Below are 23075 nucleotides of genomic sequence, written 5' to 3'. Positions count from 1 at the left end.
TCTAGGAACAATTAATTCATCAATATTAATATTTGGTTTTATGAAGTTTTGAAATGAAATTGTTTTACTTAATTTAAAAAAAATGATTATTTATCTTTTAAATTAATGAGATAAAATATGAGAAATCAAATATTAAATGAAAGATATTTTAATATTTAGATAAATAAATGAGTGATAAAATAAATGAATATAAATTTAAAAAAAAAAATATTGAATTTTGAGTAAAAATTTCAAAACCCTAATTATCAAACAAATTATAGAAAATAGAAAAAACTAATCTTTCACATTTTCTTTACATAACAATAGACTAATTACAAACTTGGAAACACTTTTGCAATCAAAATTATTTCAATAATTCAAATTAATTAGAATCATATAATCATTCAACATGTTTGGGATCGACCAAAATTGTGGTTGAACTTATTTACTACAATATGTTTTTTTTTCTTTAAAATAGAAAAGAAGTTATTTTAGAAAGAAAAAAATATAATATTTGGTTTTACCAAAAGCTGTATCCATCATTCATCAACGTCACATTACGCGTGTATTTATTTCTTTATTAATTTGATTAAAAGGTGTCATTTTTATTTGAAACGTCCTATTATTTTATTTTATTTTTTTCGCTGAACGAAACGTCGTATTCCTATGTCCGTGTGGACGTGTTTTTTTAAATTTTTTATTTCTGAAATCTCTCTATAAATTAGTAGACACGAACTGCTTCCTTATCATTCTCATCCTCATCATCATCTCAAAGTTTAAGAGAGAGAAACAATTATTTGAAATCTCTTAAATTTTATTTGAAATTTCATCATGATTTCGGCTTCCCGAACCGGTAGACAACTTCAACGTTACATCGACGGCTGTCGTCAAGTTGTCGGGTAATTTTACATCATTTTCTTAATTAATCTTTACATGGGTTTTGTTGTTCTTGGTCAAAAACTAAACATTTTCTTCACCAATTTCATGCAGATGTATCCCATACAGATTCAGGAAATTAGGAAAATCAAATACAAATTCAAATTCAATTGAAGATATTGAAGTTCTTCTTGTGAGTTCTCAAAAGGGTAAAGCATGGTTATTCCCAAAAGGTGGATGGGAAAACGATGAAAGCATAGAAATAGCGGCTAGAAGAGAGACTTTAGAGGAAGCAGGAGTAGTTGGAGATGTGAAGAGTGAATTGGGTAGATGGAGATACAAGAGTAAAAGTCAAGAGAAATATCATGAGGGTTATATGTTTTCTTTGTTAGTTAAGGAACAATTAGATGTTTGGCCGGAAAAGAATGCCCGGAGAAGAGTTTGGATGACTGTTAATGAAGCAAGGGAAAAATGTCCACATTCTTGGATGATTGAAGCTTTGGATGTTTTTGAAAGTCAGATTGGTTATTTAGGCCGACAACAACAAGATGAACAAAATAGTAATGATCCGGCGCCGGCGCCGGCACCGGCACCGGCAACGGTGTCGTCGGAGATTGAGGATGGAAAGAGTTGTGGGTTGGAATTCTTGAAGATGAAGAAGAAGAAGAAAGGAGGGGAGGGAGAGATGATGATGATTTGTTGTAACTTGCCGGTGGTGATACGACGTCGTCATAGTACTTAACTTTATTAGGGTTAGATGGAAATATCATAATTTATTTATTTATTTATTATAGGGGATAGGAGAGGAAGATTATTTATTTATTTATTTATTTATTTATTTATTTATTTATTTGATGAGTCAAACAACAACTGTAAATCATTATTATACAACAATAAATTCTTTTATTCAAATTATTTATTGCAACAATATTAATTATCAAGTTGTTGTGTGGCCTGCCATAAAAAAGTCAATGACTTTAAATTTATAAGTTTCTTTTCAAATTTATCCGTCATTAATGCTTTTTCACTATTTATTATTATTCTTCATGGAACTTTCTTTATTTGATTTTCTTTTTCTAAAGTTCACTCATTTGCCTATATAATTTTCATTTTTCATCATTCTTCAATTTTGACAAATTAAAAAATTATATTTATATTTGTAAAATTATTTCTTTTAAGTAATTATTTAAATAAAATTAAATCCAAGAAAATTTTTCAATTTCATTTTTGCACCCAAAAAATTATTATCCGCTAGATTTACCGAAACCGAAAATGATAAAAACGTGTCAGTTTGTTTAACTTTTCCAAAATAATTATACAAAATAATTTAAGTTAAATCACAAAACATTAAAACTCAAAATTTTGAAATTCAAAATGTTTAGTTAATTAGACTTGAAAAAATAAAAAAAGTAAGTCCTACGATTACTAGTAAGTTTATTAGTCCTAAGACATGTTAGGAGGAGTGGTTGAAAATACTTCTCAATTGCGAGAATTTGAAGTCAAATGACATATTTCACTCAAAATGTGGACTTACTTCGATTCGATTTTTTATTTGTGACAACAATAATAGACTTTACGACTATCAAAATGGTGAAACTTATTTTAAAAAAAGGGTTAAAAATCATTTAAAATCGTTGAGAAAAATATCGTCACACAAATACAATGATCAAAATGGAGTCTTCAAAGTCATAATGTAGAGAGTTATACTTTGAAAGCAATATATTTATATTGAATTATTCCATGGTCTATCAATGCTTTTGTGAAATGTAAAAAAGTTTGAGTTAAACTCAAATCTTACTTAAACATATTGGACTTTTTTCATAATAATTAATTGGTAGATATATAATGTTCTTATGGTTGATGAAGACTCCTTATGTGTGTTACCATTTTTTGAGACTCATTTTTTGTTATATATTTTGATGTAACGAAGAAAGAATAAAGTATGATAAGAAGAGTCAAAACTCGTATATATAAACTCAAATGGACAATCCTTGAAAATCAAATGAAATGGAAAATCTAAATTTTTTGCTCTCAATATAGTCATCGATATTTAATGGCTAATGTATTTTATTTTTCCTTAATGCATTTTATTTTAATATATAATATTTAAGTTAATTTTTATTTATTTTAATGATTTTTGTAAGTATATGATCAATTTTAATTTTATTTTATATACACATTTTAATTAAAAAAAATAATCATTTAAATATAATTAAATTTATAAAATTATTCATTAATTTGTGACAAAGTTATTTTGTTCGACTTATTACAAGAAAGAAAAGTAAATATCAAAATATATATATATGGAGGAGAAAAATATAAAATATATATATAGTTTAGAAAATTAAATAAAAGATGAATATTTAGGAAAACAAGAAACATAATAAAACATCTTTCCTAATCCTTCCTATGCTTGAACCAATAAGCTTTTGCAAAACTATTTTCTCTAGTCCTCGTTTGGATGAATTTTAGATTTGTACAGTTTTATTAATTATCTCTTCCTTCATCATTTTAAATATTTATTTATATTAAGAAAAAAACTCACTTAGACGTATGTACTTGTACAACTGGCTCACTTAGACGTATGTACTAATAAAAGATCATTTAAACATATGTACTATCAAAAATTGGCTCATTTAGCCTCTTTTAGTAACCATGGTTAACTTTTATTTTTAAATTTATATATTTATTAATTAAATATTAATATATTTTCTCTCTCATCCCTTTTCATTTATTAACTAATATTACAAACTACGACTCAACTCAAACTCAGTTTAAACTAATTTATATTTATAATTCGAATAAATTGCAAATAATTCATTTTATAAATATTATAAACATTTATATTCATTATATATAATATAATATAAAATAAAATAATAAACATTTTCACACATCTTCACCCAATTCCTTCTCTTCCTATAATGATATTCTTAAACTATTTTTTTAAAGTAAAATATATAATTTTAATTAATAAAATTTAATTTTTGAATTCTTTAAGTTCAAGATCTTATAATTCAAATTGTCAGCCGAGATAGAGTATAATTTTTGGTATTGATTGAGTTCGATTTTATATAATTTAAATCGAGTATGATTATAATAATATGAAATTCAGCTAGATATATGTTCTAACAATGATTTATAAATTTTATTGGGTTGTTTTTTTCTATCAATATTATAATATAATAAAATATTATTTTATTTATTTTGTAATTATTTAATTTATTAATTAAAATATTTTAAAAAATATATATTTTATATTATATATTTGCAGGCTGAAGAGAAGCAAACAGAGGCCCATTTATTAATATCAATCAAGGCCCGTGCTCTTTGACTGTGAGATTTTGTCTAAAGAATTCTTAAGAAAGAGAAAACGGAAGAGAAGAGAAGCCTTGTGCTATTTTGTTGATTCGCAGAAGAAATCGATACCTAAAGATCTCTAATCTCTCTAGATTTAATCATTAGTTCGAACCAGATGATTCCGGCTCTTCTTCCATCTTGAAAACCGATTTCTAATCAATGTAAGCTTCTGATTTTGTTGAAATATTGAAGGAATCGAAACTGAGATGTGTAAAGACAGTTGTTGTTAGTCATTGTATGCTCTGTTTCAGTTTTGATTTTGCAAATTGATATGAATGTTAATTGATTTGAGCATGTTTAGAAACTTTGTGATTCATTTACTATTTTTTTTGAGATACTAGTAGTATCATCTATTTTATTTTCAATGAAAGTGTATATTTTGGTTGTGAAATGTGATAGCAAATTAACTTGTATTTCAATTTTGCATGCTAGTAGACAGTTAGGACTTGCATAGGATTTGAATATTAGGAATAATGGTTGGTTTTGCTACATTTGATTCAACTATTCATTTTTACTATCTGAAACCTGCTCTGCACCAGGTCAGTATTGTTCTGTAAAAGTCCTTAGTTTTTTGTGTTGCTTGATTACTATTTGAGATGTTCTTGTATAACAGAAATAAAATTGTTGTTATGAGTAACTCTGTGTACTGTTTTGCAGCTAACTTTCGCTTGAAAGACGATGGATTTATCAGAGGAATGGAAGAGTGTGTGGCCTATCTCATCTGTCTTCTCTGCTCCTCTTCTTCTAAATAATGATAGCGGAGGCGGAGGCCACCCTTTAGGACCTCTCATATTCAACCCAAATATGGACACTCGATCTCTTCTCTTGTCATCCTCATTTCTTTCTTCTTTCGTGCCTCCCTCTTTTCCTCAACTATCCCTCTCTAGATTCCTCAGCACCACTCCCTCTCCCAATAACCCATCTTCACTTCTCCCTTCCATTGCATCGTCCATTGCTTGTGAATTTGGCCCTCACCAATCCGTCTCTCCTGAAATTTCCACCTTAGGCTATAACTGCCTACAGTTTCTCCGTTGCCCTTTATCCAGTTCTCTTCTAGTCTTGTTTCCCACGGGGGAGAACTCTGATCAGGTTGGCTTTGTTCTATTGTCAGTGAAGGAGGGAAAACTGAGTGTCCAATGCAATGGTAATGATGGGATCTTCAAATCAAAAAATAAATTCAATCATCGGATTCTCAGATTATTGGTTAACTCGAGTAATGGGTTTCCTTGCAGTTCTGGTAAATCATCAATTCATCCTCTTGGTTACGTAATGGCTTGTACAATGTATTCTGTTCATTGGTTTACTGCTAGTATTATGGGTATTGGTTCAAATGAAGAGAGACCTTTTCTACATTTTGTGGGTAGTAAGTTGTTTAAGAGTAATTCTGTAGCCCATGCTTGTTGGAATCCACATTTGCCTCATGAGAGCGTGGTGCTTCTTAGTCATGGAAGGTTGTTTCTATTTGATTTGGAATCTTATGCTGGAAAAGAAAGCTTAGACGGGGTAATTCTTGGGAAAAAACTGCATGTTCCATGGGACGACGAGTTCAACAATATGCGGCATGGTAGATGGTTGAGTTGTGAATTTAGTTGGCATCCTAGAATCTTGATTGTTGTTCATTCTTCTGCCATATTTCTTGTTGATTTGAGATCTGATAGTTGCAAGAAGATTTGTTTGCTGAAGATTCAGTCTTTGGCAATGACAATGGGTGTTATGAATGATAGGTTCACAACCTTTTGTAAAGTTAGCTCTGATGGCTTCTATTTTGTTGTGGCAACTAATCGTTTACTACTTCTTTGTGATATTCGGAAGCCAATGATGCCATTGCTACAATGGGCTCATGATCTTCCCACACCATCCTATATTTCTGTTTACCCATTGTCTGAGATGAGGTCTCACTCCAAAGATCAATATAAGTGGGCTTCTGATTCGGGGTATTGCATTATATTGGGGTCATTTTGGAACTGCCAGTTTAGTGTCTTTTGCTATGGACCACCTCCTAAAGGAACAGTCTCCTCAAAAATTTCTAAATTCAGCAAACAGTTTTATGCTTGGGGACTCCCTTCACAACTCCCGTGTCCTGTTGGTGAATGTCATTGTGGAAGTTGTCTTGTTCGAGATGAGTTTGAGAAAGACGCTCTTCCAGAATGGGTTGATTGGCGACAAAAGAAAGAAATAGTTATAGGGTTTGGCATTCTCGATAAGGACCTTCATAATCAATTGCATGCACCAGAAATGCAAGACAGCTTTACACTAATTCGGCTGATGTCATCTGGGAAGCTTGAATCACTAAGGTATCAAGCTTCGTGGGAATTCATGGGATCATCGGAGAAGATCCATAAAGACTCAGTTATAGGATGTAAGGATTCACTTATGTACTCTTCAAATGATGGGGAATATAGATTTCCCAAGAAATTTAAGTACCTAAAACTTGACTACCTTGCAAGTTACATTAGTGGTGATCTTGATAGCATTGCATTGAGGAAAACTATGAAGTCTAATAAAAGGCATTATAAGAAAGGCTCCTCTAGTGAATATTTCAATGAATATATATGTGAGAAGGTCAAACAATGTGGTTTAGATAAAAATGTGTTCAAAGAAATTCCACTTCCAATGAGCATTTATGAGGTTGCTTCGAGGATTATCTGGTCAAGTTTACCCACAAATATCCTACAACAGGCATTTTCTTGCTATTCTGAAGTAATTGAGGTTCTATTGGATAATAAAGAAGTGTCGCTGGAATTCTTGGATGTTCCAGAACAACCACAATTACCTCCATTTTTCTTTCGAGCACCTTCCTGTCGAAGCAACAAATGGTCAGGAACCACGAAGCCTGGTAGTTCTTTAGTCGGTCCCATTCTCCCTCTTCCAGTTCTACTTAGTTTATCCAAGTTGGAAGATAAAGGGGAAAACTTTGATAACACTGCAATGGAACTTACTCGGAGGTGTAATGATGTTCTAAAAGTGGCCAAGGAAATCGTAACAGGCTCTAGTTCTTTATCTCAAAACGATGATGCAGTTTCTCTTGCAGATGCCATGGATGAAGTTCCTTCTGAAACCAAGAAAAAGGAAGGTTCCCTTGTGTTGCTCGTGCCATCTGCATTTTCTCATACGCAATCTGACATTGATGTTGAAGAAGAGAGATTCACTATGTTTGCTTTGGAAAAACGTGTGAAAGGTATCTCCAGGAATGATTGTACTGATACAGTTGGGTCAGACTTATTCGATGATATGTGCCCTACAGAATTGAAGTTTATTGATGATAGCTTTGCTAATAGAAACTTTGGGCCAAAAGAAATGAAAGCATATAGATTATTGAAGAAACAACACAACAGATTTTTGGGAAGTTTTGACATGTATCAAGAGTTCTCTAAGAGTAAAACTTCCTAAAAGTTCACACTTTTATAGCTCAAATGAGACCTCCAACTATGAAGTCAACTATAACATCATCAACAGGTGATATGCAGTCGCCAGTCAGTTACCCCATTCTCTCCAGTTTCTGCTTTTGGTTCTTATCCTAGGACAAAGTCTTCTTGTCAGGTGAGCTTCTATAAAACCTTATCTATATGATGTTTTATACAAACAAAGGTTACATAACTTTGAACATCATATTCTCAGTGTATTTCCTTTTTCAGTTACCACATGACGTGCTTTAAGTGTCGATATTCATTTCTTGTTATATTCATGACCGACAAAAAGAAATGTAGAATAGATTTAACTGAAACTTTTGATGGGATTTATCTTCATGGTAATAACTTCATGAAGTCATCCAAACTCCTTTATCTCCGAATAAAAAAGGCTTTCTTGAGTTAAAAGCTTACATGTTTAAGCAATTCCTTACTATGTTGATGATTCAATGTGCACGTAGAGATCCTTCAAATTCATAATCATTTCCATTTATATTTATAATAAAATTTTACTACAATTTGGGCATTGCGAACAGTTATCTGTACGATCCTTTGAATCCTTCGAATGAAATTAGTGGCTGAAGAGTTAAAGAGCTGAATTGAGCTCTCTCTAGTTCTCTACAATTTTTATTTTATTTTCATAATCATTTAGCTTCTATAAGACAATAAAATTGTCCAGTGTTATTTTCGTTAAATGATTGAAACTCCCAACTTCTGTATCTATGTGTCACATTTCATTATTATTGTCAGATATAGTAGAAGGAATCCTGATATCTTGCTTGAATTTTATTGTCCTTCTAATATACCCCATTTATAAACAATAATTTTGTTTTGTACAGTTTCTGATTCAGATAAAAATATATTTGAAAACTAAACTTAGTAATTGACAAATTGTTTCTTTATTCAGATCCAGATTCAAGTGTTTCCAAAGGGGACATAATTTGCTATTCTCACCCAGTCAAGGTTAATTTTCACTTGAGCATTTACCATCTAGATAATTATTATTCATTGATTACATTTGTGCATTATTGTGGATGTATATCATACACTGTGTTCTTAATCAATTACTTGTTTTATGAGATCTTGTCTGTTTACTTCTTATGTCTTGGGCCTTGTGTCAAGCCAACTGACAGATATTTGATGCCATTTTTTTAATTTATTTAAATAATTCTCTAGGATTCTTCTTTCTCTCTACAAGATTTTTTTAGCAAATATCATTTAAATTTCTAGGTAGAGACAAAGGTCGGACTGCAGAAGAAGATTCCATGATTTTACTTTTATACTTGAGAGCAGATTGGTGGGAAATTTCACAAACAACGAATGCCCTTTGAGCTTCGGGTATGTCTTTTGACCCTCTTATATTATAGTATTTATGCTATTCATTTCTTTGCCAAATTTTCTTTTATTGACATCTTCATTCCATCTGTAAGCTTATGTGATGCTAGAGATTCCTTAATCTTTGATGTTTTGGTTTTATAACTAAGGTTTGTTTAGTTTTAAATTAGATATCTAATTACCATTTTTTAAGGACAAAGCTTTGAAGCTTTGGTAGTTAATATCAAATGAGCATGATCATTTGATTCATTTCTAAATTGGAGGGAGTTGAGAGGAAAAATAGGTTTTCTTTTAACTATTTCCTTCTAAATTCCTCCCCATTTTAACCAGGAATATATCTCTTATATATTAGTAAGTAGAATTATAAGTTCAATAAAAAAATTATTTTAAATATTGAAGTGCGTGGTTCTAATTTCCGATGATTCTGATTTTTGTTGAAATATTGAAGGAAGCAAAAGTGAGAAGTGCAGATGTGGAAGGACTGTGATATCTTGAAGCTGTTGGAATGTGTTTATGATCCATAGATAGGGACAGGAGATTATATGGATTGGATGAAGATGATTTCGACTTTGTGGTCGAGATTGCAGGATTTTTCATGTGAAGAGTAGAATGATTGTTGCTCTGAGCAAAAAGAAAAGGGAATGTTTGGTGTGATTTGGAAATCTGATTCGAAAATTGAATTTGATGATCATCTGTCTTTATTATGCTAGTTGTTTGTTGAAAATTGAGGTTATGACTATGAAGTCGAACTAGCTTCCTAGAACATTACTATCATATTCCCGATAGTTACCAACTACTAACATTACCAAATTTATTAAAGCTTATATCCGAGGAATAAATAGAGAAAATTTTATGTGATGGTAGCTTTTCAACCTATGGTAGTATTGATTAATGTATTTTGTGTCATTAGATTAAGACATTTTTATCTATAGAGTATTGGTTTGATGCATGTTAATTTTTATACATTTCTAAAGCATGATATTTTAATTATAATTGTTAACTGTTCTGGCATGGCTGGCTAAGTGCATTTGAGATGCCACTATAAAATGTCTTAACATATAAATTTTAAAGAAAACTAGTTTAAGTGACGAGAGTTGAGAGTTGATTAAAAACATTTTAAATTGAAATGTTACTCGAAAGTTTTGGATTAGTTTCATAAATTAAAAAATAATTCCTTGCCATTGTTAATCTTTGTTGCATTCCATTTTTTAACTAAAAGATGGAATATGATCAACCTTTTAATTTGTTATTTCTCTTAAAGCTTATATTATAATGAAATTAAACTCTTGTAGTTTATTGTACCCACATTTGAGGTACATGGTCCTATTGAAAATTTTAAAATTTGTTGACTAAGAGGATAAAAATAATTTCTTAACATGGATCCCATTTAGGTGACAATATAAGATACACTGAGTTATTGTTGTGAAGAACTTTTATAATAGATTAACAATGTCATAATTAGTGGAGACTCATAGCTAAATTGAACATGTTTTCAACTTGATTTTATAATTGATTCATGAATTTGAGTATTGACATTCTGATAATTTTAAAAAAGAATTAGAATAAAAGATTTTTTTAGTTGCAAGAAGACATATAAGTTTGTTGAAAAGACATAAAAATTTACTTGTTTTGTTGTTCTTAATCATAATCCTCATTTGTCCCAAATATACACAAATTTGATTCCATTTTGGCAAATACAATGAGGATCATAATTTAGGAGCAAGCAATATGTAACAAAAAACATGCTCTTGAAACTTGCTTTTGTATGAAGCTTGAGAAAGTAATTTATCAAATTTATATTCAAAATGTTTTTCTTGTCAACAGGAAAAGTTATACATCTTCCATACTTAATGCAATAATCTATAAACATTGGCTACAAGTAGCTCAATCTGCATCACAAAAGCTCTCAAGAATATTATCTTAGAGGAGATGACCATTTCCATAATTTAAATCCCTTTATCATTATAATCACAACAGACCTACAACACTAACACTAGTAAAAAAAGGGTTTTACCGAAAGAAGTCCCCTACAGGGTTTTTTACAGAGATTATACTTTCGATAAAAGACCTATTTTTACTAGTGCAACCTGTTAAACCATCAACAAGTATAACAAACTTATATCTGTATTGATTCACTTATAAACCATATTTGTCAACAAGTATATCAAACTCATATTTGCGATGATTCATGTATAAACCATATTTGTTTGGATGTAAGCCAATGAAATATTTTGTATTTTCCAAATCTTTAATAATAAATTTCTTATCAAGACTCATTTTTATATTTGTAATATCATATTCATATTGTTTTCAGCAATTAAGATGTTATCAACATAAATGAAAACTGCAGTAAGAATTTATTGTTTGAAGTATAAATAGACTATTAAATCTAAAACAATGTTACTTGGGCGACCTTGAATCCATCTTTCAAAAGATTTACTTCTACGCGAGCGACGGACCAAAAATTTAGGGTTGAGCTGGCTTGAAAAAAATTTGGGAGGACCTTAAACAAATACTAAATAAAACGAGTAAAAATTCTAAAATTCTAATTTGGGGCGTATACTTTTACCATTTTTTTAATAATTAGATAAACAAACATTAAATTATATTGAATTTTTTAAAGAAATTAGCAGATATGATTAACTTTGTAACGAAAAATAATTATTTTTTCTGAATGGGCTTCAATACATAGATCTGTCACTGTCTACGCCAATGTTTTATGTTCAAAATGGGCAGACAAATTTGCCTAGATATTAGGCCGTTCACGGTGAATGAGTCATTTTATTCTGACGATGCTTCCACAGTCACCAATATGGTAGAGTAAATAACACGAAATTTAACAATGTTAGGCCAACCATGTCTGCGTATTACTCGCACATCCTATAAATATCTAATGAAATAATGATCTAAATAACCGTATATTAATCTCTATTTATAAACCTAAACTCATTAGTCTGTCGTCTCTTCCTTTTCTTTAAGACAAATATCAATTTGTCACGTAGCTTTCTCTTTTCAGGGTAGTTTGTCTTCACATTTTTTTAATGATCGAACTCCCCTTGTCCGATCTTTCATTCTCCCACAATCAAACAAACTTCACTCGTTTAATATTTATTTCTCACGGTAAAACTTAAGTTTCAATTTTTTTTCTCACACGATCCAACTTCACTTGTTCGATCTTTTTTTCACGATCAAACTTCACTCGTTCGATCTTTCACTTTGAACACTTTATCTTTGTCCATCGCGTCATTAACCTAAGGGGCTGACTTTCTTCTCCGGAGATGTTGTAAGTTTATCATTAAAAAAATGTGGAGAAAAGATGCATGGATTGGAATCTAATGTTGTATAAACAATAAGATTGATACAAAAGTGATTAAAGAAATTGTTACAAAGATTATGTCTTTTGTTTACAAAATGGCAAAAATAACTGCTGAAACAGATAATGCTATAAAACTAGTATAGATATGTATAACAAATACATATACAGTCAAGCTATAACAAAAGAAAAATTCAAATTAAGGAGATTCATTTGACTCAATATGTACTAATATTTATTTAGAAAATAAACGATAAAAGCACTGTTGATATATCTAAAATGAAAGGTATCAAGCAAATAACAAAAAAAAAAAAAAAAAAAAATCAATTAAAAGCAAAAAATACTCTTAAAAGAGTAGTTAGAAGCAAATTAATTAAAGAAGAGTTCAAAGTAAATATTCGCAAAATTAACATGTTTAACACGACTGCTTATTATATTTTAGTTTATAACTATTTAAATATATATCAATTTTATGTTGCTCTTCATAATTTTATTTTATATTGTGATTCAAATTGAAGTTGTTAGAAGATGTTTTCAATAATGTTAGGATTAATTAAGTACAATATTTTAGTTTGTATTCTCTAACTTGTATAATTGAGTGATGCACTTTGTTATTTAGCTTAAGGTAATTCTAATTTCACATGAGTTTTGGATATGTATAAATTATTAAATAATATTTTTTTATTTAAAATTTGATATTAATTATAAATTTGATACTAATTTGATAATTAATTCTAAATAATATTTGATATTAATTATATATTTAATATTTATGTCTTCTATGTATTCGGAGCTTGTCTGGTAAGATTTATTTAAATAAATTTAAATTTATTTTAAAAATATTTGGTTGGTAATTTTGAATATATGGTTTTTTATTTTATGAAAAGGACTTCAAATATTTTAATATATAATAATAATAAAATAATTAAAAAATATATAATATATTTATATATTTTAATTAATAAATTTAGTAACGTGATGAATGAAAAAATTAATATTTAATTATATTTGATTTTTTACAATAAACTCAAAGAATAGTGCTAAGCTAACAAATAAAAGTTATATACTCTTCAAGAGAATTAATAATATTATATTTTAGTATTTTTAATTATTAATAATAAAATATTTAAATAGAGAGGAGAGAAGATGTAAAATTAAAAATAATGGATTAATTTATAAATAAATGATCAAATTTTGTTAAGATCCCAACCCTCATTTTATATTAGCTCCCCTCCCAAAAAACAAAGTGCTTCTTATCATACGTAAGCAGTGAAGTCACATTCAATTTGTTAATTGTGCTAAATACTTATTGGTTTCATTTTAATAAGACTCTAACCAATCATATTTATCATATGTTTAAGATTTTTTTAGAAATAATAATAATTAATTGATTTTAAAAAAGCTCAGAGAAGGAAAAAAAAGTATATTGAAAATTTGGAACAAAAGCAAATGAAAAAAAATGAGCCCATAAAAAAGTAACAAAAACTTTTTTTTTTCTCAATTTTTGACAAAATTATTAACAATAAAAATGTTTAGAGTTTAGATAAAACCTGACATTTAAAATTATTACCTTCTAGAAACAATAATGATATAAAACTTATGAAAGCAAATACAATAATATAATTATGTTGGCATATTATAGGTATATAATAAAAAAGTAAATACATTATAAGAAATAATTTCGTATGTGACTAATTGCATTGCATATTCAAATTCCTATTCTCATCAAAGAGAAGAACAAGAAAAACCAAAATATCCCTACTCGAAGAAAAAGTCCTATAGTTTATAACTCTTCTTTATATAGTAATTCGACTATTGCTCAGCATCCCTATGAAGAGAAAAAAGATCGATATTCTCTAAATTTTGCCTTACAACAAGTTAAGACAACTTAACTACCGAAAACGTCTTGATTTACATATAAAAGCCGACCATCGAACTTTCAGACTCTCTTTAAATATTTTTGGTGAATATAGTTAGTCTGTTCAAATACTACAAAATGGAAAAAGAGTCGATTTAAGAACTTGTGACAAATCTCCTTAAAAAAAAGTCCACCAAAAAACAAATTGTCATTATTTTATGACAAATACTATTTCTTCTAACCATAATACTCATTTTCTTCTTTATTTACATCTAGTCTTATGTCTCTATCAATCACACACCTATCAAGTAATAAACTTAGAGCTCCACCCATGAAAAAGTTAAAATCACCCTTCCATCATTACTCATAACATTCTTTAACCAAAATGTTAATATATCTTCTTTGTCTTTATGATTGACTTACTAATTGTCTAAAACATATTCTACTCATGGTTCTCAATCCATCCATCATTCCTCATAACATTCTTTAACTAAAATGTTAATATATCTTCATTGTCTTTATGATTAACTTACTAATTGTCTAAAACATATTCTACTCATGGTTCTCAATCCATCGCCAACAAAAATCTATACCAGCTTACCTGAAAAATAGCATCATCGAACAAGTTGAACAGAGCGGTATAAAACTAGGAATACCAGCTTACCTGAAAAATAGCATCATCAAACAAGTTGAATAGAGCGGTATAAAACTAATAGCATGATACTCGGGAGGTCAAAAATTTAGAGTAGAGATCGTTTTTTAGACGGGCATGAGGGATAAAATGTCGATACCCTTTCTCGAGTGTAATCAAGCAACGAACCACAAATCAAAATCTCTTTTGTAAACATCATCGACACCATTTTCCCAGTTTTTAATGGAGAAAATTGAATGACGACTCTTAAATGAAGTCAAAGCTTGTCTAAAGCTAATCAAACCCTATTTTGATTACTCGTCTCATTTTAGATGAAACAATCTTCTTGGAGTGTGGCTTACTTGTCCAATTTTATGAGATTATAGAGAAATGTAACTAAGGGGCAACACCGGTTTTTAAACATTACACAATTTAGAATCATTGCATTTACTTATCTAACACATCTTTTAATCAAAACATATGTATAATATCTTAATACATGTTTATTTTTTAGACGCCCATAGTAGCTCCTCAATAGTAATCCCCTTTTCATTTGAAGGTATTACAGAATTCTTCCAATAACTTTCCATGTTGAATACTTAATTTGATAATAAACTTTGTCAAATTTGATAATAACAATGTGAAATTTCAAAAAATCCCATTGGATCAATCATTCTGCGACTAGAAAGAAGCTAGAGGACCACCTTAACACTATGTTCTCATTGATGCAAACAATGTGTTAATTTCATAGCCATACCATCCCCATTTTGGTTATAAATTTCGACAACCGAAATACCAAAAAAAAATACTCTACCTTTTGATTAGAAGACTCATTTCAACCACATGAATAACCGAAATGACCGGGATTGAACAAGAAATTCAATGACCATAATTAACCGAGCAAAGGACAACCACAAAAGATGAATTTAATCTCCGAAGTTCTTGCAACGGAATTGGGCATTTCCAATTACTTGACATGGTTAAGACAATACGCCTCCCAACCATTATAAAAAGACTCCTACAACCTTGTAGGAAGGGACACCGAAGACCACGACAACCGAAATTGCCCAATGATCAAGCTTCTATTTTCGTGTTCTTGAAGTTTTTTTATTTTTAATTTTCATCTTTTGTTAGAGCTTGTTTGAGTGTTAGATAGGCTTCCTACAAGCTTCATACAACTTTTAGGAACCATTTGGAGCTCACTATATATAAATCTCCATTCAATTTGTAGTTCAACATATGGACAAAACTTCATTTTAAATAAACTTGAGTTTGTGTTTGTTTGTAACATGTTCATTGCATGATTTAGAAACTTTCAGTCGATTTAGATTTCACCAATTAATCCTAAAAGAAAATTCCCAATTTTTGTTTCTTAAAATTGAAAATTGAATTTGCTGTTCTTGTTAAAAAAATGGAAAACCCAAAAGCATGCTAACATGTTATGGAATTATTTGAGCTCAATCTCAAATCATTTTCTAAGGGTTCGAGACAAGTTCTCAATATTTTTTTTAAAATTTCTTCAAACTATCGGATTTTTACTTTTATGTTGATATTTATAGCTTTAGATTGTGTGTTATGATGGGAAACATGTTTGTTTAAGTCTAAGGAAGATTTTAGGTGGGGATAATTGAGCTTTAGGCTCGATTACGCAATTCACGTTTTTCTGGCCAAATCTTTGAGTTTGTCGACAAGGCTCTAGCGAGTTGAATAACGACCCTAGATTGGTATGAGCAAGTTCATTATGGCATAAATAATATTTCCATCTCGTTAGATGTTATTGTTTTACACTTTAAATTTTGTGAGAAAAATTTTATGTCAACTATTAAAGTTAAAACTTTTCATAACCCCGATTATTTATTCATTCATTTCAATACTCAGAGATATTTAATTATTTTTAAACATGTACACTTAGCATTACTGGCATATCTCGTTATCTTAGTCTCTAACTTGACTTTCTTGATATAAAAATGACATCCCACATTTTAAATAAATGTTGGCTTTATTTTTATTTCATCTCTTATCTGTTGACATATATGGTTTCTTAGAATCCTATTAAATCATGATATATACTTTTTTATTGAAATTATAAAATAAAATCATTGATTTTGGACAAATATTCACAACCACCGTGCTCAAAAGAATCTTAATGTTCTTTTCATTTTGATTCTTTATTATAGAAATTCAATTAGAACCCAACTCTTTATAACTATTGTGGCATTTCTATCCATAATGAAAGTGACATTCTAACAACTTTTCTATTTTCTAAAAGGAATCGCCTTTCTTTTGAGGCCTTAAATATTCTTTGGAATCTTTTGTCATTTACAATGTTAACTTTAGTAATTGAGAATATTGTATCTCTTTTTCTATTTTGTACCTCGATTTGCAAATATGCTTAAAATTATTCATAATTTCTATTAATTAATTATTTTATTTTCATATCATTATATCTAAGTAGTAATAAAAGAAACGAGATACCCTCCAAATTTAATGCTAGAAATGCATGAGACTAGAGTAGAGTCTAAAAGAAAACAGATCAACTTCTTAAGAGTTTTTTAATAAAGAGAAAAATAAAATCTAATAAGATATTATACATATTAATATGACTAAATGTTTTACTTGAATTTATCAATATAAATACTTAGGTGTTGATTAGGGTCAGTCTAAGGCAAGATGAAATATGTGATTACCTAAAGCCACCCCTCCTCATGAGTATTGGAATAGTTTGAAATGAATGGTTTGCGAAAAATAGTTGTGTCTATTAATGAACGGACGTCTGTTTTACAAAGGAATGGATGCGTCTATTACAATGAGTGAAAACATCTATTAGAGTGAATGGATGCGCTTATTAAAAATGAATGAAAACACATATGGCCAATTAAAAATAAAAAAGTCACAAAACATAAATATATGAAAAGAATACAAACATGTTGCTATTATCTAACCGACTTCACCGTCGTTCTGGATCAAATCTCAGAAAGTATTATAATATTAGTATTATGAATGATACGCTTTGAACGACTACTATCATTGAAAGTTTGACAATTTCTCTCAAACCAAATATTTCACTAAAAAATAATCGTGATAGTAACCAAATATGTAGGTTTGTAATACTAATTGTCTCAATCCAAATTTCTCAGTAACTACCCAAACACTCAGACATCAGCTATTGAATCATAGTCATATTCTACAAAAGACTTCAGATATTAGTCATTCATTGAGATTGCAAAAGCAAGTGAGTCGTTGATTCCACCTCTTTATGACGAATATGACAACGACTTACCAATACAACTTTTTTTTATGCACATATCATCCCTAAAAATTCCACTATGAATAGCGCTTCATCCAAAAAAACAAAAATTTAGATGGAATCTTTGACTCCCAAAACTTTTCCAACAAAAAATATATAGAATCATCTTAGCAAACAAATTGTAACAATTCCCCCACATAGAAACTGTTCATATTTTGTCAATGTATATCGTCTTGTTCAGATGGAGACACTTATTTGCGTTTTACCATAAGAAAAACTCTATTATGGGAAGAACTCTCCCTAATGTTTATTGAATAAGACGTGTCTATTGAACCAATTATTTCATCCTTAAAAATAGACGATACATCCTATTCGTCACAACATAGTTTCAAAGCTTTGTTGTATGCTAAAACACAATGCTTTTATACAACACATATTTACCTTTACAAAAAAAATAAAATGATTTATGTATATTAAGAATTTATAATAATTGTTTAATCACAACAATAAAACATGACATTATAAAATAAAATAAAATAAAAAAGTCACAAAACATAAAAATATAAAAAAATAAAATACAAACACGTTGCCCAACATATTATCTAACTCATAGGACTTCGAGAAAAACGATTAACTATCCGACCGACTCCATCAGCTTTTCAGATCGAATCTCATAAAGTGTTATAATCATAGTATTATGCATGATACGCTTCAGATGACTACTATCATTGAAAGTTTGATTTTTCTCTAACCAAATATTTCACTAAAAAATAATGGTAACCCAATATGTAGATATGTCATATCAGCCATCTCATTTAAACTTCCCAATAATTACCTAAAGACTCGACATCAGCTAGTGAATCCTAGTCATACTCTACAAAAAAAACTTTAGATACTAGTCATTCATTGTCCATTGACAATGCAAAAGTAAGTGAGTCGTCGATTACATCTCCTTATAAAAACACACGACTTACCATAATAAAACTTTTTTTCATACATATATCATTCGTAAAAATTCTAACGTGAATGGTGTTTCAAAAAAAAAAAATAAGATCTTGGAGGAATCTTTGACTCGCAAAGCTTCTCCCAACAAAAATCATATAAAATCATCTTAACGAACAAATTGTAACATAATGTACTTGTTTGTGTTTTACCATAAACAAAACTCCGTTATGAAAAGAACTCTCCAAAATGTTTAATCTCCTTATATTTCCTATTTAACTAGTGAAACCACTAGTATACCAAGGATCAAACATGTTATTAACTATGATATTTTTACATATAAAAATGGAAGCAAGTTAAGGATACATTGTAGCTAAACTTTTGGAACTATATCAAATGTCGTCCAAAAAACTAATAAAAAATTCATCCCCGTGAAAATTCTTACCCATAAAATAAATTCAACTACAAATGCTACAACCCGTTGAATGATTATACATTTTTTGGTACATACTTTTGACCTTTAAGAAAGTGTTAATTATTCAGAACTAATATTTCCCAACCATCTTATAAGGGAAAAATATGCTATGAATTCTAAGAGAAATTGATATGTTGAGATTATATTATAAACTACAAACTCTAAGAGAATTGGTGTATCAGATTATATTATCAACTTCTTGACCGGTCGCTAGAATTATGTACTGAAACTCAAATTTACATAGGGTTATAAAAGGCTTGAAACATCATATACAAATGAAAAAAAGAGGCATACACAAATTTTTCTTTAAAGTATTTTGAGTTCAAGAGGGTAGAGATTATCAATTATGTATACTTTGCATGAGGTACAAATTATACTATCAAAATTAGAGAATTGAAATTAAAATTTCAAACTCTATACAAGACACAATATTCTTTTTAAACACTTTCATCCTCTTGAAATTTGATGTTGTATTTATTTTTGTATGGCATCTTGTTTATGCAAATCAAATTTATAGCTTTAGATTTTTATAATTCAAATAATACTTCTAACTGTTTGTGGTTCGTTTGTTATTCATACCCTCCAGTTATGTTGGTAATTATTTCTCTAATCTGTGTTCGTCCCTTTCTTAATAGTAAAAGATATGAAATTTTCAAATCATAAGTTGTTTTTTATATGTCCAATTAAGACTCATTATAATTGATCTTTCATTTGCAAATACTCTTATATATGTCTCTTATTATTTGTATGAGTTCTCGCTTTTTCGACTATATATGAATATGATTAGTTAATAGTTGATATGACATTTTTTGGGTATTGCTTACTAACAAAAAAAATAAGGACAATCTTACTCCCGTTAAAAGCAATGCTGGAAAATATCCTGCTAAATAAAAATGGACCATCTACATATATGAAAGAAATAGTGAGAAATCTATACAAATCATGATACAATACCTATAAGAGGTCCTCCATATAAAAGATGAAATCGAGTAACTTTTTATTGAAAAAATGAAAATTAATTTTGTAACCCCTGAAATACATCCCTCTTCTTCCCCATAGCTTGACACGTGTTGGATGATTCGTGGTAATATAGGAAATTCGGGATGGCTCGAGATTTTATGCGTTTCAACCTTAACTTGCATGCTAAATATATTTTTAAAATGAAATATTATTTTAAAGGGGATTTTTACAGTACATAGGAGCTTTTGAAATTAACTATGTAAAAATAATTAATTTTATTCAAATTTTAATAATCTTGGGATTTGTTCTAATTAAATAATAATTTGATTTGAAATCTGGTTTAAATCAATTAAACATAATTAATATAAAAAATAAGTTTTATTTGAATATATAGTCTTCAAAAGATTATAGAAAAATCAGTAAAAGTGATAGGATCAGTGCAACCAATAGAGACAGGGTCTGACTATTGTTAGCAACTTCGGATAAACGGATTGATAGAAATCTTGTTAGGGATTAATATCACTTTCTATTCTTCGCAAACCTTCACAAACTCTTGAAACGATTTAAGTGTGGAACTATTTGTTTGAGTTTAAAGCTTTGAACCAGTGAATGATGAAAGATAAAAGGAAAGAACACAACAAGTTTTTTATGGATGTTCGGAACTAACTCTCCTACGTCACCCCTTCTTCCAACAACCGAAAGGATTTCACTAAACTTCTTTAAATCAAATACAGCTTACTGAATAACTAACACTCTGTTGAACAAAACAAACTCTGTTCAACTTACAATATGATCAATAATATCTCTCAGCTAAATAGTATTTTTGATTCTCTCTTGAACTTGGAAAATGATGTACAATTAGTAAGTGCAAGAGTGATGAGTGAGAAGAATTCAATTTGATAACTGATAGATTGAGAGATTCGTCCGTTGTCCTTGAGCATCTATTTGTAGTAGAAGGACACCAACGGTCAAATCTTCTACATGGTCATGTGGCACATGCCCATAGGATAGCCACCTAAAGGACATAGTACACAAGACTCCGTGCTCATGGAACGTGGCCGTACTGAATGGTAGTGCGCCGGATATCCTTCTGCAACTGTCCTGTACTGAACAAGTAGTGGGAGGAATATTTGCGTACGTGACGTTCATTCATTTGATGCAAGTAGCTGACATATTGGACTGCAAGAGAAAGTGGAGTAGGAGTAGCGTACAGTTAGTTGATCGTGGGTAGACGTATGCTAACTTCAAACGGCTGCTGAAACAAGACATTAGACGTGCTCCATTAGACTGCTAAGTCTAAGGGAGTTAGACGCCAACGTCTAATAGCGAGTTCCATTAGACCACCAAGTCTAATGAATTTAGACTGCAACATTTAACTGGATGTCACTTCAGACTAATCTTAAGGAGTTATATGCCAACGTCTAACTACATGTCTGTTAGACTTGCACGTCTAACTACGTATCTATTAGACTTGCACGTCTAACTACGTATCTGTTAGACTAACATGTCTAACTACGTATCACTTCAGACTAATCGGAAGGAGTTAGACGCCAACGTCTAACTACGTATCTATTAGACTTGCATGTCTAACTACGCATCTGTTAGACTGGTACGTCTAACTACGTATATGTTAGACTAGCACGTCTAACTACGTATCTATTAGACTAGCACGTCTAACTACGTATCTGTTAGACTAACACGTCTAACTACGTATCTATTTGACTAGAACATCTAACTACGTATCTGTTAGAATAACACATCTAACTACGTATCTATTAGACTAACACGTCTAACTACGTATCTGTTAGACTAGCACGTCGAACTACATATCTGTTAGTCTAGCACGTCTAACTAGCAACACGTCTAATTAGTCTGCTTAAACCATGTATAAGCTGGCCAAATTTGATGCACCTGTATAGAAACAATTAGACGACTTAACTTCTTTTATTCAAGTTTTAATCGTAGTTAAGTTTTACTCATACATCATCAAAATAACGTTAATCAAACTAAATTTGACCCAACAATTCCCCATTTTTGATGATGCTAAAACTTAGTTAAAAGATTAAAATAACTATATGTATAACCAATGAACAACACAACAATATGCGCAAGATATCATGTATTCATATTTTTCAAAATATTAGGAGATACATAGCATGATCGATAAACGATTTTTTTCAAAAACAGCAAAAGATTTTCTTTCCCCTAAATAAAAGGCCACATCTTTTCCTTTTCCCCCTTTTTAACATCATCGGGAGAGATGGATTCCTACTGATCCTTTGCGGCCAGAAAGATCTCCCGATTTCTTTTCTTGATCTTGAGCCTCATGGCTTGGATAATGTAGTCGAGAACCTTTTGATAGTTCAAGACCCTCGATGATTTGATGAGAATCCCAGGTCCCCCGACACTGGAAATTAGAGAAGGAAGGAACATGCTGAGTGGAGCAACATACCTAGGGGACCTACTTTCAAACATCCCCATCAGGTTGTTGAAAATGACCCTCGACTAGTTGATTGTTGTCCCATTAGTGATAACAATCATCATCTCAAAGACCATCTTCGAGTAAGAGTTAGAAGATCCCTTGGCCAAGAGGGATCGGGAAATGATGTCGTTGAGTAAAGAGAACTCAACTTTTAGAGAGGACCGTAGTCTGGACTTATTGATAGGAACCAGAATCCCATCACGGAGTGTG

At 30.1% G+C, this 23075-nt stretch overlaps 2 protein-coding genes across 3 annotated transcripts; both read left to right on the top strand.

The window, feature by feature from the left end:
* Positions 1 to 746: 746 nt before the first annotated feature.
* LOC124925055 (nudix hydrolase 18, mitochondrial-like) lies at positions 747 to 1776 on the top strand. Its single transcript, XM_047465033.1, has 2 exons — positions 747 to 878; positions 970 to 1776. The coding sequence occupies exons 1-2, from the start codon at positions 811 to 813 to the stop codon at positions 1595 to 1597; spliced, it is 696 nt and encodes a 231-aa protein (XP_047320989.1). The 5' UTR covers positions 747 to 810; the 3' UTR covers positions 1598 to 1776.
* Positions 1777 to 4872: 3096 nt separating this feature from the next.
* On the top strand, positions 4873 to 9916 carry LOC124919711. Of its 2 annotated transcripts, XM_047460032.1 has the most exons (4): positions 4873 to 7755; positions 8530 to 8585; positions 8853 to 8960; positions 9406 to 9916. In XM_047460032.1, the coding sequence occupies exon 1, from the start codon at positions 4894 to 4896 to the stop codon at positions 7603 to 7605; it is 2712 nt and encodes a 903-aa protein (XP_047315988.1). In that variant the 5' UTR covers positions 4873 to 4893; the 3' UTR covers positions 7606 to 7755; positions 8530 to 8585; positions 8853 to 8960; positions 9406 to 9916. The 2 variants fall into 2 exon arrangements, with proteins under 2 accessions (XP_047315988.1, XP_047315987.1); XM_047460031.1 differs by lacking the exon at positions 8530 to 8585.
* Positions 9917 to 23075: the final 13159 nt, after the last annotated feature.

The sequence above is a fragment of the Impatiens glandulifera genome, chromosome 1 (genome assembly GCF_907164915.1).
Source record: "Impatiens glandulifera chromosome 1, dImpGla2.1, whole genome shotgun sequence".
Classification (NCBI taxonomy): domain Eukaryota; kingdom Viridiplantae; phylum Streptophyta; class Magnoliopsida; order Ericales; family Balsaminaceae; genus Impatiens; species Impatiens glandulifera.
The sequence above is the reverse complement of the archived record's forward strand: the minus strand, read 5'-3'. Positions and strand labels throughout refer to the sequence as shown.